The 15,629-nt window shown below is 37.8% G+C and overlaps 2 protein-coding genes across 5 annotated transcripts in view; both read left to right on the plus strand.

Annotated features, from left to right (window-relative positions):
• meaf6 (MYST/Esa1-associated factor 6) overlaps positions 1 to 15,629 on the plus strand; it is a 46,967-nt gene that overhangs the window by 27,339 nt on the left and 3,999 nt on the right. The window lies entirely within an intron of this gene.
• On the plus strand, positions 65 to 10,470 carry LOC125276128 (E3 ubiquitin-protein ligase TRIM39-like). Of its 3 annotated transcripts, none has more exons than XM_048203609.1 (7): positions 65 to 224; positions 6,733 to 7,286; positions 7,395 to 7,490; positions 8,039 to 8,272; positions 8,364 to 8,502; positions 9,402 to 9,437; positions 9,586 to 10,470. In XM_048203609.1, the coding sequence occupies exons 2-7, from the start codon at positions 6,735 to 6,737 to the stop codon at positions 10,131 to 10,133; spliced, it is 1,605 nt and encodes a 534-aa protein (XP_048059566.1). In that variant the 5' UTR covers positions 65 to 224; positions 6,733 to 6,734; the 3' UTR covers positions 10,134 to 10,470. The 3 variants fall into 3 exon arrangements, with proteins under 3 accessions (XP_048059566.1, XP_048059568.1, XP_048059567.1); XM_048203611.1 differs by having other exon boundaries at positions 9,411 to 9,437; XM_048203610.1 differs by lacking the exon at positions 65 to 224 and adding an exon at positions 554 to 571.

Raw genomic sequence — 15,629 nt, forward strand, 5'->3', positions numbered from 1 at the left:
ATTTAACAAAAGAAGAAGAAGGAAGTAGAAAGGCGCGCTTTTTCTTTGCGTTTGTTATGGTAAATCATCGATTCGTCGCTCTGTTGAGGATGTCTTGTGTTTTAACCTGGAACATACACTGAGTTGGCTTTACTCGCGGACGCATTTTTGAACCAGCATACCATACATACCTCGAGTAAGCAAGGTTTGGGTTAATCAACAGAGAGTTAAGGGTATTTGTGACGGTAAGTTAACTTTGCTTTCTAGAATAACCGCATGAAAACTCTTCACAGATATGACCAAACAATCAAGCTTTTGTAAGTCTGCTCATTATTTTTCTTCGTGACCTGATAGAAACATCAGTCACAATAGAAACAGAGCATGAACTCAACACACCGAATAACGTTACAGGGACAAATGTAAATGTGTAAATTGGAGGAGCTCTGATATCACTGTAGTTCAGAGACATTAAAAAAAAAAAAGTTAAACGAACTTGATCAACAACAATATGAACACCTGAATGATCAACCTCTTTAAATAACAGAATATTGATCTGTTTGAAGAGTCTTGTGGACACATCTGATACTCACAGGTAATGATAGAAATATAGAGCTGAACAGGTTTCTAATGGAAGTGTTCAGGTTTAGTAGGTTGAACAATTTGTCAAATACACAACTGCTTTAGTTGTTTACTGCAAATGAAATGGTATCCGAATAGTATTAAACTTATGTGATTTGTTTGGTTTCAAAGCAAAGTTTAGTGTTTCTGTCATTTTGTCACATGACATAAAGGCTAAAGAAATTAACTGCAGACAGACTGAACACAAACCTGCAACACTGCAGCTGAAAATCAAGATCAAAACTACACTAAAGTCATACATACTTGGACACAATATCAGTTAAAAGTGCAATATGTAATATTTTCTGTCCGCTAGAGGTCGCTACCCAGCCAGCAGAGCCATGTGGGGCCCAAATGGGTTTGACCTGGGCTATCTAACTGGGACCCAGCCAGTTTTGCACCCAGTTTCCATGTAGGCCCCACATGGGTTAGCCCAGATGAGCTGAACACTGCTCAGTGTGCACACTACAGGCTGTTAAATGAAACACAGAAACATGCTGGAGTTAATGAGATAATTAGGTGATAATGAGCAGAATCACTGAAGGACAGAGAAACAACAAGAACTACGGCTTCAGCCACAGCCTTCGATGAAATCAACTGAAGATAAATGACATTAAATCTCTGAAGATCTGATTAAACAACTCCACAAACAGCATTACCAGCTTCACTTATCACTAACCAGACTGACTTTATTTCTGACATTCATCTACAAAAGTTGTTATTGAGAATTACCAGAGGTTTAGATGTTGATGATTTGTTGAAAATAAGTTTGGTTTGATGTCACCGTGATCGAGGTCAGCGCTTACTTCAGTTAGGTAGTTTGACTCTTGACTATAACTTTTAATTTTTTCTCTGGCTGTATGTTATGGCAAGAAAAACAAGAGACAATGTGGTCAGCTGCTAAATGATAAAAATATAGTCATCATTTAGTGGCTTGATTCATTGATCTAATGATTGAGCTTTTTAATGAGCAAAATGTGTTTAACTTTGTGCTGGATCTCCTCTAAAATTACCACACTAAAAAGGTTTTAATCAGAAAATTTGAAAAACACATTGTTCACTAAACACTTCAAACCTCCTGCAAGATTCACTTACACAGACATCAAGAATCAGCGTATGATTCTCAACAATGGTGACATGCTTCATGTTGCAATGCATTCTGGGAGCCATGGATGAGTTTTGTATGAGGCACCCAGAATGCATTGCACCATTGTTGAGAATCATACGCTGATTCTTGATGTCTGTGTGCGAGTAAAACTCACAGGAGCCCAAAATATGTAAATGGTGTGTTTAAAAATCATTTGATGTTCTGATTAAATTCTATTATTCTGTAGAATCATAACAATAAAACAGAATTAATAACATACTACCTGTATAAACCTCCCACACAATGAGTTAAGCCAATATATGATGATTAAATTCTTATCATCAATCAGCATCTGACTATGTTTTCTCTCGCTGTTCTCGCCATAACAAACAGACACAGCTGTCAAGAGAAAAACTAATGTTAAAAAGTCAAGAGCCTGACTAAAGCACACACTAATCGCCACAATGGTAACATCAAATCAAACTATTACTTTCAAATAAGTAATCAACATCTAAGCCTCTTCTTAATTCTTAATACGAACTTCTGTAGATGTCTGACAGAAATAAAGTCAGTCTGGTTAGTAATAAGTGAAGCTAATGTTGTTTGTGGAGTTGTTTAATCAGATCTTGAGAGATGTAATGTATTTTATCTTCAGTTGATTTCATCCAAGGCTGTGGCTGGAAGTAGTTTTTGTGTTTCTCTTTCCTTCAGTGATTATGCTTGTTAACAGCAGGTGTTCTTCACTAATACAAAATCATTATTCAATCACTTAATTATCTCATTACCTCCAACACTGATTAAGTGTTACATTAAACAGCCTGTAGTGTGCACACTAAGCAGTGTTCAGTTCATCTGGGCAAATCCATGTGGGGCCTACATGGAAACTGGGTGCAAAACTGGCTGGGTCCCAGTTAGATAGCCCAGGTCAAACCCATTTGGGCCCCACATGGCTCTGCTGGCTGGGTAGAGTCCTATTTAAAACAAAAGCTAGCTTGATGACACCAAGCCTGCGTCTCAATGTGCATACTAACCATCCTAAATAGTATGTGACATTAGTAATATTCAATATTATTTAGGCCGGATAGGGTGGATAGTATGCACATTGGGATGCAGGGCAAGTTTGAGCGCAGAATCTTGGGACATGTTTTCACCTCACAGCTGCCCCTAGTAACTTGCAAACTTTGAAGCTGTTTAAAAAAGGATGAAGCTGTTAATATGTAGGCCTATTTGTGAAATAAACATACGTTTCTGACGTTTACATGCAGAAAAAAAACTTAATTCAATGCTTAATGTGCTACTTTTTTCAGTGCCTGCACAATAAAGATCAACATAAGCTTATTCTTTTTAAATATCAAAAAGTCTGTTTTTTGGTTTTATTTCGATACATATGACATACATAATAAGTAAATAAAAATTGTGATTAATATAATACTATTTCTACATGAAGACCGTTAATTTTGTAAAAACTGACATCTGTACCTGGCATTTTTACTATGGCAAAAAAACATTGACGACATTCATCTCTTTATTGCAGAACAAGACTGTCGCATACAAAAATATACAGAGGATTTACATAAGTACTCATTGTTATAGCAGCATTAAATGAATTAAATCTAATTATTTCTTCAGGGAATAACATTAAATTAACATATACTTCCGTTTGGTATTTTCAGTACAAATTATACATTATCTTTATATATCGCACCAGTTCAGTTTAATGTAAAATGATTCAGTATGATGTAAAATGATCTCTCACACCATTAATTCTTCAGACTATTATATGTGGATGTGCTACTCTCAGGAGTCCATTAAATAAATCTCACAACAATGCTGTTATCATATCCTACCATTTTCTAAAAATAAACATTTGTTTTTAAAGACAGCATTCTTGTTATTACAAATAGGCTAACAGATTTGTGTGGACACACAGTCGTGATAAAACCCTGACAGCAATTCAAGGACACAACATTGCTAAAGTTTCTGCTCGCGGAAACCCTAAACAAGGCAGTTACACTGTTACAGAAAAGAAATAACAAATAATTTTACCAAAAAAAACCCGACTGTGTAAATTCTTGACATAAACAGTTCGCACTTAATGTTAAAGCATTTTCCCGAGAAGTCTCCGGTGCGAAGGTAAGGCGGAACTAAAGAACCACTGCTTTGCGGATAGGCAGAAGTTAACTGACGTCATTGTGAAAAGGGCCTACTATGCTCCTTATACAACATTTAATGACAAATAAATGCATAATCCAAGAGTGTTCCACAAGGTGTGTTTGATTATACTATCTGGATTGTCAATATTGATCGGATGAGTGCACATTTTAAACATCTTAATCACTGCTGTTCTAAAATGCGCTGTTACAGACAGTGACGCGCAGATCGTGCACTCACAGAATCATTCAGTAGCGTAGAATGATTTATCAATAAAATAGCTTAGAATATGCTAAGGCCCTATACCTGGGCCTTAAAGGCCTGTACACACTGGGAGGAATATCATGTGCGATTATCGCTGACGTTTAAAGCCTTGTGACTAAACAAAGGGGGCCAATGTTAGTGTCAGGTGTGCCTCATGCGTCCTGAAAAGTGAAGCTGCGGGCTCTTTGATCGCCCCCTGGAGGCTGGATGCAGTACAGGTCATAAACCCCGCCCGCTCAATGCAGACGAATGAGACTTAAGTTAAAACATAAAAATAAATTATGCTTCAAATAAAATTTTCCGAAAGATGGTTCTGGTCATTTAAGGTAATTGTTATCACGCTGATTTATATTCAGTTGTTCGTTTTTGTGATAAGTATGATTTTAGCTAGCAATTTGGTGTTATAGAAACGGGGCGTGTCATCGTGATTCACAGTTGATTGACAGCTTCTCTGAGGACTGTCAGAGCTTCGAGGGGAGATTGAAGATAAATAAATAACTATTCATTTTCAATTTCTGTGTTATTTCACACCGACAAAATGAGCTGTTCATCAGTAAACTGTACTAACTGACCTACAGGATCATATCTGAGCTTTTCTTGGTAACGTTAAATGTGGGCTTCATATGCTAATTAATAAACTTAATTAGTTAAGATAACACGCCTAACGTTAGCCATGACGGAAAAAAAGCAGGTGATCGTTATCTGGCAGTTACTAATTATTTTTATGGGTATAAAATTATATTTAGCAGGATAAAACTAATGATAGCCTACTCTAATTAATTATGGAGCACTGTCTACAGCAATCGATCTCCTGTAACGTTAGTTTAAACATTTTATTTAAAATGGCAGGACCGTTTCTGACATTTTAGAGTTGTTTCTAGTGGCATAATATATTGAGTTTATCTACTGAATTTGCTGTTTCAAAAATATTATTGCTCTAGAAACAGAATAGCCTATTATTTTATAGGTAGAATTTTAAATTACGTATAATTTATATAGCCTATTTAAAATACATCAATGATGACGCAGCCGTCTGGGCGGAAGTTTGATACCGCGACTCCGCCTCCGGGCTCCACGGACGATTCCTTCTGCGCATGCCCAGGTTCCAAACTGACGTTTTGCGTAACGTGTCAGCGCCTATGGTCAGCGCCCATCGCCGTCCGTTTTGGCTTCAGTTCAATACAATGGAAGGAAGCGTCGTCGCGTCGTCCATCTTTTTTTTTACAGTCTATGGTTAGTGTGCATACTGACGCGCAATATGCCAGGCGTAAAAGCATAATTTTTTTTTAAAAACTCATCGGGCTCGTTTTTTTTTTGGTTTGAAGCGCCGAGATAAAAACTGGCCGACCAATGAGATTGGCGCTTTTGTTCACATGCCTAGAGCTGTTGAAGTTGCAGTAAAACATGATTTGGTGGCGCTCAAGTACAGAACGGTCTTGCTGAGCACACATTGATACCAAGACGACAAAGAGGAAGTAGACGAAGACCCCTACAAACTATGGGTGCTCTGCCAGTTCTTGAACACACCAATAGATGTGTATTATATGCCATTCTATTTCTGTATTTTTTTTTTTTTTTTACATTCAAGAAATATAGTTGAGAATGTATATTTCATAAATATTTATTTGCACTATATCATTCACTTGCACTGCTATCATTGTGACTTATTTTCCCTACCTGACTACCATCTCCTCATGTCATGTATATGCCATATATGCCATTTTATATGAGTGTTTTTATATTCTTTAATTTTATTAATATCATAAATATGTTTATTTGCACTACCGTTCACTTACACTAAGAACAAGCGCCATATACTGTCAGGGAGTGAATTTGCACATTCACTCGGCGCATCTCCAGTAAAAATCACTTGGGTATTGACACACGAAAAACATCTCAAAATGATGGCGATAAGCATCCCGGTGTGTACGAGGCTTTAGTCTACTTCATTTTCCACTCCATCTCGTTCACAGTTGAGCCTATACTCCTTTGGCCTTGAACGTGGAAAGAGTTTGTGCGCAACCCCCAAATATGATTTGACTATTTAAATCCATAGTCGGGGACACCAGTTCACACAGAATGCATTTTTGCTTTCAAAAATAGAATGGGGGAAAACGCAAGGTCTGGAGATGTTTTTATTTATTTTATTTTATTTTTTATATTAATTAAACTGATTTGAACTTGAGCGCTGCAGAAGGGGACAAAAAAAAGTACCTCTCAGGATGTTCAGACCCCACATTGAAAATGAATGGGGGTCGATTAAAATCAATAAATGTTCTCAATTTGTCAAATAAATTCAATAAATCAGCCACAATGCAGAACACAAATACAGAAATGAAGTGGCAACACTATAAAACATCCACAATGTGGAACGCTCGTGCTCACATACACACTGAAGTTTAATGTTAAGTGCTTGTTGTCCAGCAGATGGCAGCAATTTTCCACTAATGTAAGTGAATAATTATGTTTGAATTTTTTTTTTGCATTATTTTGTTAAAAAATCTCATCTTTACTGTCTTGGGTCTGGGGAGACCCCAAACATTCTGAGTGTACAGTACACCCTAAACGAACAGCATATAACTACTTTCAGACTAGCAGTGTTGGTGATTTATTTTCATCATTTCTCTTTTCAGGGATGTCATCCTCCAGTGGTCCACTGACTGAGGATCTTCAGTGCTCTATATGTCTGGACGTGTTCACTGATCCAGTCAGCACTCCATGTGGACACAACTTCTGCAAGACCTGTCTGAATAAACACTGGAACAACAGCCAGACCTGCAAATGTCCATATTGTACAGAAACATTCAAGATCAGACCTGATCTCAAGATTAATACCACACTCAGAGAGCTTGTAGATCACTATAAAAAGAAAAGTCCTGAGAAAAAACATGAAGTTCTGTGTGACTTCTGTGAGGAAAGAAAGCTGAAAGCCCTGAAGTCGTGTCTGGTGTGTCAGAGCTCTTACTGTGAAACTCACCTGGAGCCTCATTTGAGAGTGGCAGGTTTAAAGAAACACAAACTGATCAATCCTGTGAGGAATCTGGAGGACTATATATGTCAGAAACATGAGAGACCTCTGGAGCTGTTCTGTAGAGATGATCAGAAGATTGTGTGTCTGGTGTGTGGTGTAACAGACCACAAGAACCACAACACTGTTTCTTTAGAAGAGGAAAGTGAAGAGAAGAAGGTAGAAGTTACTGACAAGCTGATTTTAAGGGCTCTTATAATGAGGAATCACATGTTCTTTGATGTAAATGAATCGGTTATGAAAACATTGTGCATTCTCTGTCTATAGACTCAACTGATGAAGACACAAAAAGATCTGCAGCAGATGATCCAGGACAGAACCAAGAAGATTCAAGATGTCAAACACTCAGCAGAAGTCAGAAAAGTGAGTTTAAAATAATTAAATATGTATAATTTAAATGTCTATTATACATCATTTAGTTCCGGTTCTCCAGGTTTCCTGATACACAGTCCGCCAGCACTGAGACTTTATACTGTTTTTACCACTTTTAATGAGCGAGTCATTGATTTTGATTCATTCGCTCTAATGATTTGTTCAAAAACTGATTCATTCACCACTAGTGCAACTTATTTGAAACTCTTTCCAGTTGTCTAAGTAAATACAGACAAGGAAACTGACAATAATTTCTCTAAAATGTAAGTTATTTTATAGTAAAAGTAATATCACACAGTGTTGCTGCTCTAAATATCGACATGTCTGTGATTACCTGATCCATTAGTGGAGTAATAACACATCTCTCATCAATAAGACACATGATTTGAGGAATCATTCAGTGCAAACGGTACAGGATAATTCTTTGGTTGAGAGATTTTGAAAACCCCTTAAAACACTTACCAATTATGAGCAGTAGTAATGTGGTTCTTGTCTTAGTAAACACGACTAATAACATGTTGATTGCCCTGGTTGAGCAGAGAAACACAGAGGAGAAGAAAGCAGCCCGTGTCGAGCTCTTCACTGATCTCATCCGCTCCATTGAGAGATGTCAGACTGAACTGCTGGAGATGATGGAGGAGCAGCAGAAAGCAGCAGAGAAACAGGAGGAAGAGCTCATTGAAGAGCTGGAGCAGGAGATCACTGAGCTAAAGATGAGAAACACTGAGCTGGAGCAGCTCTCACACACTGAAGATCACCTCCACCTCCTACAGGTCAGTCAACATCTCTCTGATCAATGATAATGCAGTATATGACACCATAACACTCCCCATGATGAAGGATTTCTCCTCTCTCCTGCTGTAGATTCACTCATCCCTGTGCAGCTCTAGAAACACCAGTAACTGGTCTGAGATCAGTGTGAAGACTGATGAGAGTCTGGAGCCTCTGAGGAGAGCTCTGACTCAACTGCAGGACACTCTACAGGAGAAACTCACACTAACTGGTACGTTCTTTAAAGGGTTAGTTCACCCAAAAATGAAAATTCTGTCAGTAATTACTCACCCTCATGTTGATACAACCATGTAAGTCTTTCTTTCATCTTCGGATCACAAATTAATATTTTTGTGATTAAATATGTGCGGTGGAATACTCCTCCCTTGGCTTTAAGGTGGCCCAAACTTGTCCGTCCAGAAAGTCAGTGAAGAAAATGTTTAAATAGTCCATGCCACTACAGTGGCTCAACCGTACGTTTCTCAAGCGACGTTAATACTTTTCGTGCGAAAAAAACAAACAAAAGAACGACTTTATTCAACTATTCATTTTCTCTCTTGTAGGCCTCTGACATAGCTCCATGACGCATGCGCGAGAACTAAACTGACGACGGTCTTCTTCTACTACTACTTGTTACTGGCTGCTCACTCCTTAGGAGTATTACCGCCACCTAGTGTTCCAGATGAAGTGCTGGCATAGCCGCGCTAAACTTTGTTTACAAGCAGGTGAACGTGCGCGCTGTATGTAAAAACCATTATTTGTAAATATGTCGGCAGATTTTGACGTAGATGAAGACTTGAATTTTTTTAACCAACCTTACTTATTCGAACCTGAATAGTTTTAAAATATTATATTTGTTGCATAATCTGCACTAATCTACTTCAAAATTTAATTAATAGATAGTCAAAAAATAACCTGCATAAAACAATGTCATCAAACATTTAGTTCTGTGTTTTTATAAAGAAGAATATTCAGAGCTCAAACTCAAAGCAAAATGATCATCTAAATATCAGCAGACACATTGATTAGATAAACATGTACACAATTCTTTAAATATAACTTTAAATCTTGTCTATAATTTCCATATAAAAAGCATCTCAAAGATCTGATGATTTTTTTTATTGTCATTAGTCTCTACAGATCTGAAGAGGATGCAGCAGTATGAAGGTACAGTGTGTGTCTGAACTACACTAGATTACATTCATATACTCACAGCTTCATCACTGACCTACAGGATGATTAAACACTGATTAAATATTAAAACATCATCATTAAATATCTGTATTAAGTTGTGATTCATATTCTGTTTTCTCAGTGGATGTGACTCTGGATCCTGATACAGCTCATCCTAAACTCATCCTGTCTGATGATGGAAAGCAAGTGACATGTGGAGACAAGCGACAGAAACTTCCAGACAACCCAAAGAGATTTGATACATGTGTAGATGTCCTGGGAAAGGAGGGATTCTCCTCAGGGAGATTTTATTTTGAGGTGCAGGTGAAGGGAAAGACTGAATGGACTTTAGGAGTTGCCAGAGAATCCATTAACAGGAAGGGATTGATCACACTGTGTCCTGAGGATGGATTCTGGACTGTTGCTCTGATGAATGAAAATGAATATGAATCCTGTACTGGTCCTCCTGTCCCTCTGCCTCTGAGCGTGAAGCCGCAGCGGGTCGGTGTGTTTGTGGATTATGAGGAGGGTCTGGTCTCCTTTTATGATGTGGAGTCCAGCTCTCATATCTACTCTTTCACTGGTCAGTCTTTCACCGACAAACTCTATCCATATTTTAGCCCAGAATTTAATGATGGAGGTAAAAACTCAACTCCACTGATCATCACACCTGTCAAATACACTAAATGAATTTACACCTCAATATGATAAAGATGATGATTTTTGTAATTGCAAATATGAAAACGTGCTGCTGTTCAAAGGAAGAAAGATGCATTTGTTAATCATTTGTTTTTTCAATTTTTATTTTAATGCTTGTTTTAGTAAGTTCGACAAATTCATAAATATTCACAAATTCATTCATAACTACTCATTCCGTTTCCCTCTACCTGACAAAGTGAAATTGCCTATAATATGTTTACATCTAAATAAACTAAACTAGTAACCTTGGATCAATTGTTGTATCAAGGCTGTATGAGTGAAGTTTGGTTTACTTAATGTTTTGCCTGTTTTTGTATTCCAAGTTATTAAATGGTTTTTAAATAAAAACTGTTTGAATTGATCATTTGTGCCTGCTAACCTGCTTAAAAAAAAAATATATATATATATATATATATAATCATGGTAGTTTCCACCACAGTAAAACCGAAAAAGTTTGCCATAAAAAAGTGGAATGAGTAAAAATCCCAAGACAATTTTGTTCTATTCAAATTATCTTTTTGGTGCAGATAATTAACCTAATTAGCACAAGTGGAAAGCATTCAGCTAATCAACCAACAACAAGAGGTATATATGCTGCAGACACCTCTGTACTTTGACAGTTTATCAGCATCCCTCCTCCATCCCATCTCCTCACTTCTAGTTCTGTCTACATCAGGGGGGAGTACTCTGGGTTCGGGCCAAAATTCGCATGGTAAAAATTCTGGGGGGTAAAATCCACAGTTTTGGCGGGGCTCCTCTGGTAAAAATTGCATTCCAAAGGGCTAAATATCACATTATTGGGGTCGATTCAACCTGCGGACATGAAAAACAACCTGCGGCAACAGTGTAAAAGTAGCAGAATTCCGTGGGAAAACAGCAGACTTGGCAACACTGATCCTGGTGCCATGTGTTCCCCAGGTAGGCGACGCACATTCAAACGGCCATTCACGTGATGTAAAAGAAAACGTGATTCATCAGACCAGGCCACCTTCTTCCATTGCTCCGTGGTCCAGTTCTGATGCTCACATGCCCACTGTTGATGCTTTTGGTGGTGGACAGGGGTCAGCATGGCCACCCGGACTGGACTGCGGCTATGAATCCCCATAAGCAACAAACTCTGATGCACTGTGTGTTCTGACACTTTTGTATCAGAACCAGAATTAACTTCTTGAGCAATTTGAGTTACAGTAGCTCGTTGTTAGATTGGACCACACAGGCCAGCCTTGACTCAATGAGCCTTGGCCGCCCATGACCCTGTCACCAGTTCACCACTGTTCCTTCTTTAGACCACATTAGATACTGACCACTGCAGACCAGGAACACCCCGAGCTGCAGTTTTGGAGATGCTCTGACCAAGTCGTCTAGCCATCACAATTTGGCCCTTGTCAAACTCGCTCAAATCCTTAAACTTGTCCAATCGTCCTGCTTCTAACACTTTGAGGACAAAATGTTCACTTGCTGCCTAATATATCCCACCCACTAACAGGTGCTGTGATGAAGAGATAATCAGTGTTATTCACCTCACCTGTCAGTGGTCATAATATTATATCTGATCGGTGTATATCGCTGTTTGTTTAATGTATTTGGATCTGTGAAAATTGAGCACAGCTGCTTTTTATTCACGTTCACGTTCCTAACCCAGGAGTACCAAGGAGGTTCATAGAGAACGCATGACAACTCTCTGAAGGGAGAGGATGCCTAAATACATTCAATGCTCAACTTCAAAGGAGTCTCACAGAGACTCCTACAACTACAACTCAGAATATCTATTCAATCGGACTTAAGGAGTGGAGGCCTCAAAGGACAACTTTTGATAGTGAGAGGAGGCCTAGCAACACTTAAAAATAGCCATCAAGGAGGTGCCAAGCCACGTGAAACTGCTGCCCAGGTGGAGCTCTTTGGTGTGGAGGCCTCAACCTCACTCCTCTGTAAGGGCAGTAGTCAAGGAGCCTAACAACTTGACACTACTGCCTGGCCAAGCTCTAAGGATGGCGCCCTGAATACGATGACTCTCTAAATTGAGAGGAGCATTATCGGTGTTCAACGCTCAGAACGGCTGCCAAGGAGGCTTTGCAAACCCTACCACTCAGACCCGCTATTCAGGTGGAGCTCTAGGGAGTGGAGGCCTAGGAGAGTGACTCTCTATAATGAGAGGAGGCCTAAAAACCTAGCATACTGCCCTGCTGAAGTCTGAGGACAGAGACCTCAGCATGACGTCGTCCTATGCTCAGAATGGCTTACCAAGGAGGCTTCTCAAAGACTAACAACTCAGACTCAATGTCTGGGCTCAAAAGAATGTCCTTATATAATGAGAGGGGGCCTAACAACACTACAGTACTGTAAAAGCAGTAGTCAAGGAGGTTAACAATCTAGCATACTGCCTAGCTGAGCTCTTAGAACAGTGTAACGGTGGCGTAAATTTAAAGTATTATTGAAAGGTAAATTGCATTAAATTGTTCGGGCACCAGACAAGTCAAAAACAGTTAGAATGAACTTCACATGGAAGGTTTATACATGCTTAGAGATGTTAAGGTGGAGTTATATATTTGCAGGATTTCCATAACCTTTGCATATTTTTTCAGACATTTTGTCTCAGAAATGTACGTGTGTGTGTGTGTTTTAAAGAGAAAATTAACTAAACCCCAGATAATATTTGAAAGTTGTCATTTTATATACAAACATTTTATGGAAGGAAAAACAAATGCAGGAGCGGTTTTACAGAAACCATTCATATTCAAAAATACATCAATTTTGAAAGCGACACAAATACGATGCCATCCGTTATTATTTAATGTGAGAATAATTAAACAGTGAATTTTACAGTGCACTATTTTAATGAACCAATGCTTGTGCATTAAAATATGCACTGTAAAATTCACTGTTTAATACAAACCTTTTCTGTCCACATTCTAAAGCATCACTACATGATTCAATCCTGTCTCACTGAACACATGCTTTCACATATGAACAGTCATATGGGTCAGGGTGTGTTTTGTTCAAATGTAAATTTCATTGAGGAATGTTGCTGTTGGTGGGAATGTTAAGGCCTGATGTTAATGCAAACACATTGAAAATTACTCAAATGTAAAATTAAAACTATGCAAAGAAGGGGTAACACTTTACAATAACAGTACATGAATAATCATGAACTAATACCTAAATTAATAGTTACTTCAACATGAACTCATGATTAGTTAAGATATGAACTAATGAAGAGTGATCCTTAACTACTACAGGGGCCTGTACCATGATGGTAGTTGAACAAACTCAGGGTTATAGGATTAGTTTTGAGTTGACAAAACCAAACCACTGCACTCCGGCTTTGTTGGTACCATGATGCTGATCATCAACTTTCTCTGTCAACTCAGGCTTTGATCCTGAGTTTGTGTAGCGCGTGCACATGAATGAGTGACATCAGTGGTGAACAGCCAATCACAGGCCTTGCAACAGAGAGAAACTCTGATTCACTTCTCGCGAGAGAGCCAGCGTGATTCAAAACTCTTGCTGAAGGTTAAGAGATTAAAGAAAATTAAGAATTTAAACGCATTTACACTAAAAAAAATACTTGTCCATGAAAGAGGACAGATAAACGAAATTATCTTGCTCTATCAGTGAAACTTGTGAAGTTATAGTTGCTTGTTAATATATAGCAATAGAGACTCATACATGTAAGGTCACATGTTGTCATTTTTAAAGAGTTATCTATTGATTCTACAGCTTATATGATCTATATATATTAATAGTCATTTAAACTAAATGCTTAATAATAACTAAAATTGCTTGTGTGAAATGGATTAATAATAATATAGATCATATTCTAATTATATAAATCATAAAATAATTCTAATTATCATTAAAGACAGACAATTTTATCTTTAAATATTTGTTTTTACTATATAGTGACCTTTAATTTGGAGAAAGTGAAACTGGGGGCGTGACTTTACTGCGCTGGATGTGTCAGTGTCACTTTTCTCACATCTGATTGGTCCAATTTCAGTTTGAGATCTCTAATCCAGAACATAACCTGCCCTGGAGCAGGTTAGCCGTGGAGCGTCAGTTACTATGGCGATGAACACCGCTAAAAGCCAAGTCATTTTCATGGTACCTAAAACCCAGGATTGGAGCAAACTAATCTGAAACTTACCTGGCTAGCCAGCTAATCTGGCTTCATGGTACAGGCCCCAGGAGTCATAAGGATTCATGCATGAAAACAGCAGCCTTAACTATGCGTTAATACATGTTTGATAATTAATGCATTAATTAACATTTAGGGGTAAACTAAATAAATCAGGCTCCATAAGAGTAAACAAGAAGTACTCTGAATTTGAATTAAACGTGATTTAATACTGTCATAATTTACACTGTAATATCATAATCTGCCATCTGCAGCTTTGTGACAAATGATTGGAATGGCACATGATTGTTTAGCCATTAATTACATAGATCTGTCGAATCAAATGTGGAAAATAGACTAACTACCACTAATAAATTTAATTTGATCTAAACCGTTTTCTGATTTTTATTGCTCATTTATATTTAGTCATAGCTAAATAGTCATAGATTATTCCCGGAACTAAAGTATGTAGGGTTTGTTTCTGGCGGGACACTTATTAGTGGCGCACGCTAGGTGTTCTCTTGGCGCGTTTGTTGTGTTGCTGGCATTTTAAACTAATAATTGTTGACTGCTTTGGTAAGCCGAATTCATAATTAAAGACATATTTACATGTATGTTGTATTGGGGTTTTCAGGAGGTTATGTGCAGTTATTAACTGTATTTGTATTTTTGTCGTTTAAATGTCTATGCTTTGATTAGCATTAGCTTGTGGACGCGCCCGATTTTACATGTAAATGTGCCTTATGTGTGTCTTTACAGGTATGTTTATGGCTTGCTTTCAAGTCCATATATGTTTAAATATGTAAATAAAAATAAAATACAAATACAATTTATTTTGTTTTTTTGCACCGGGTGTAAAGGAATAAGGACGGCACTCTTAGTGTTTATTCATATATTAGTGAATGATTTGTATGTGCATCCTGTCATGTCTTTACTTGAGGGGGCACGATCATAATTAACTAACCATATACTAACATCAACTAATAGCTTAATAATGCATAATTATGTCATGACTTTACTTGAGGGGGCACAATCATAATTAATTAATTATTAACTACTTACCAAATTCAACTTGTGATTTTTCATTAACTTACTATCAAATACACATGTACTAACACAACTATATAAGTGTTCAGCCCAGTTAAGTGATGTTGTGTGACTTTTCAAAAAGTCAGAGAATGGAGGGTACAGTATGATCACGGCCTGTGTCTGGATGGAGAGTGAACTTCTGAATCTGAATCCAGCAAACGCTCCCTGACCTTAGTTCATGTTTCCTGTTTGTTTTTTGTTTTTTTGGGAACCGATTCCTCAGGAACTGTTATAAGTCACAGTTGTTTAGTTTGATAGGAAAGAATATCACAAAACATATTAAG

The sequence above is a fragment of the Megalobrama amblycephala genome, linkage group LG9 (genome assembly GCF_018812025.1).
Source record: "Megalobrama amblycephala isolate DHTTF-2021 linkage group LG9, ASM1881202v1, whole genome shotgun sequence".
Classification (NCBI taxonomy): Eukaryota; Metazoa; Chordata; class Actinopteri; order Cypriniformes; family Xenocyprididae; genus Megalobrama; species Megalobrama amblycephala.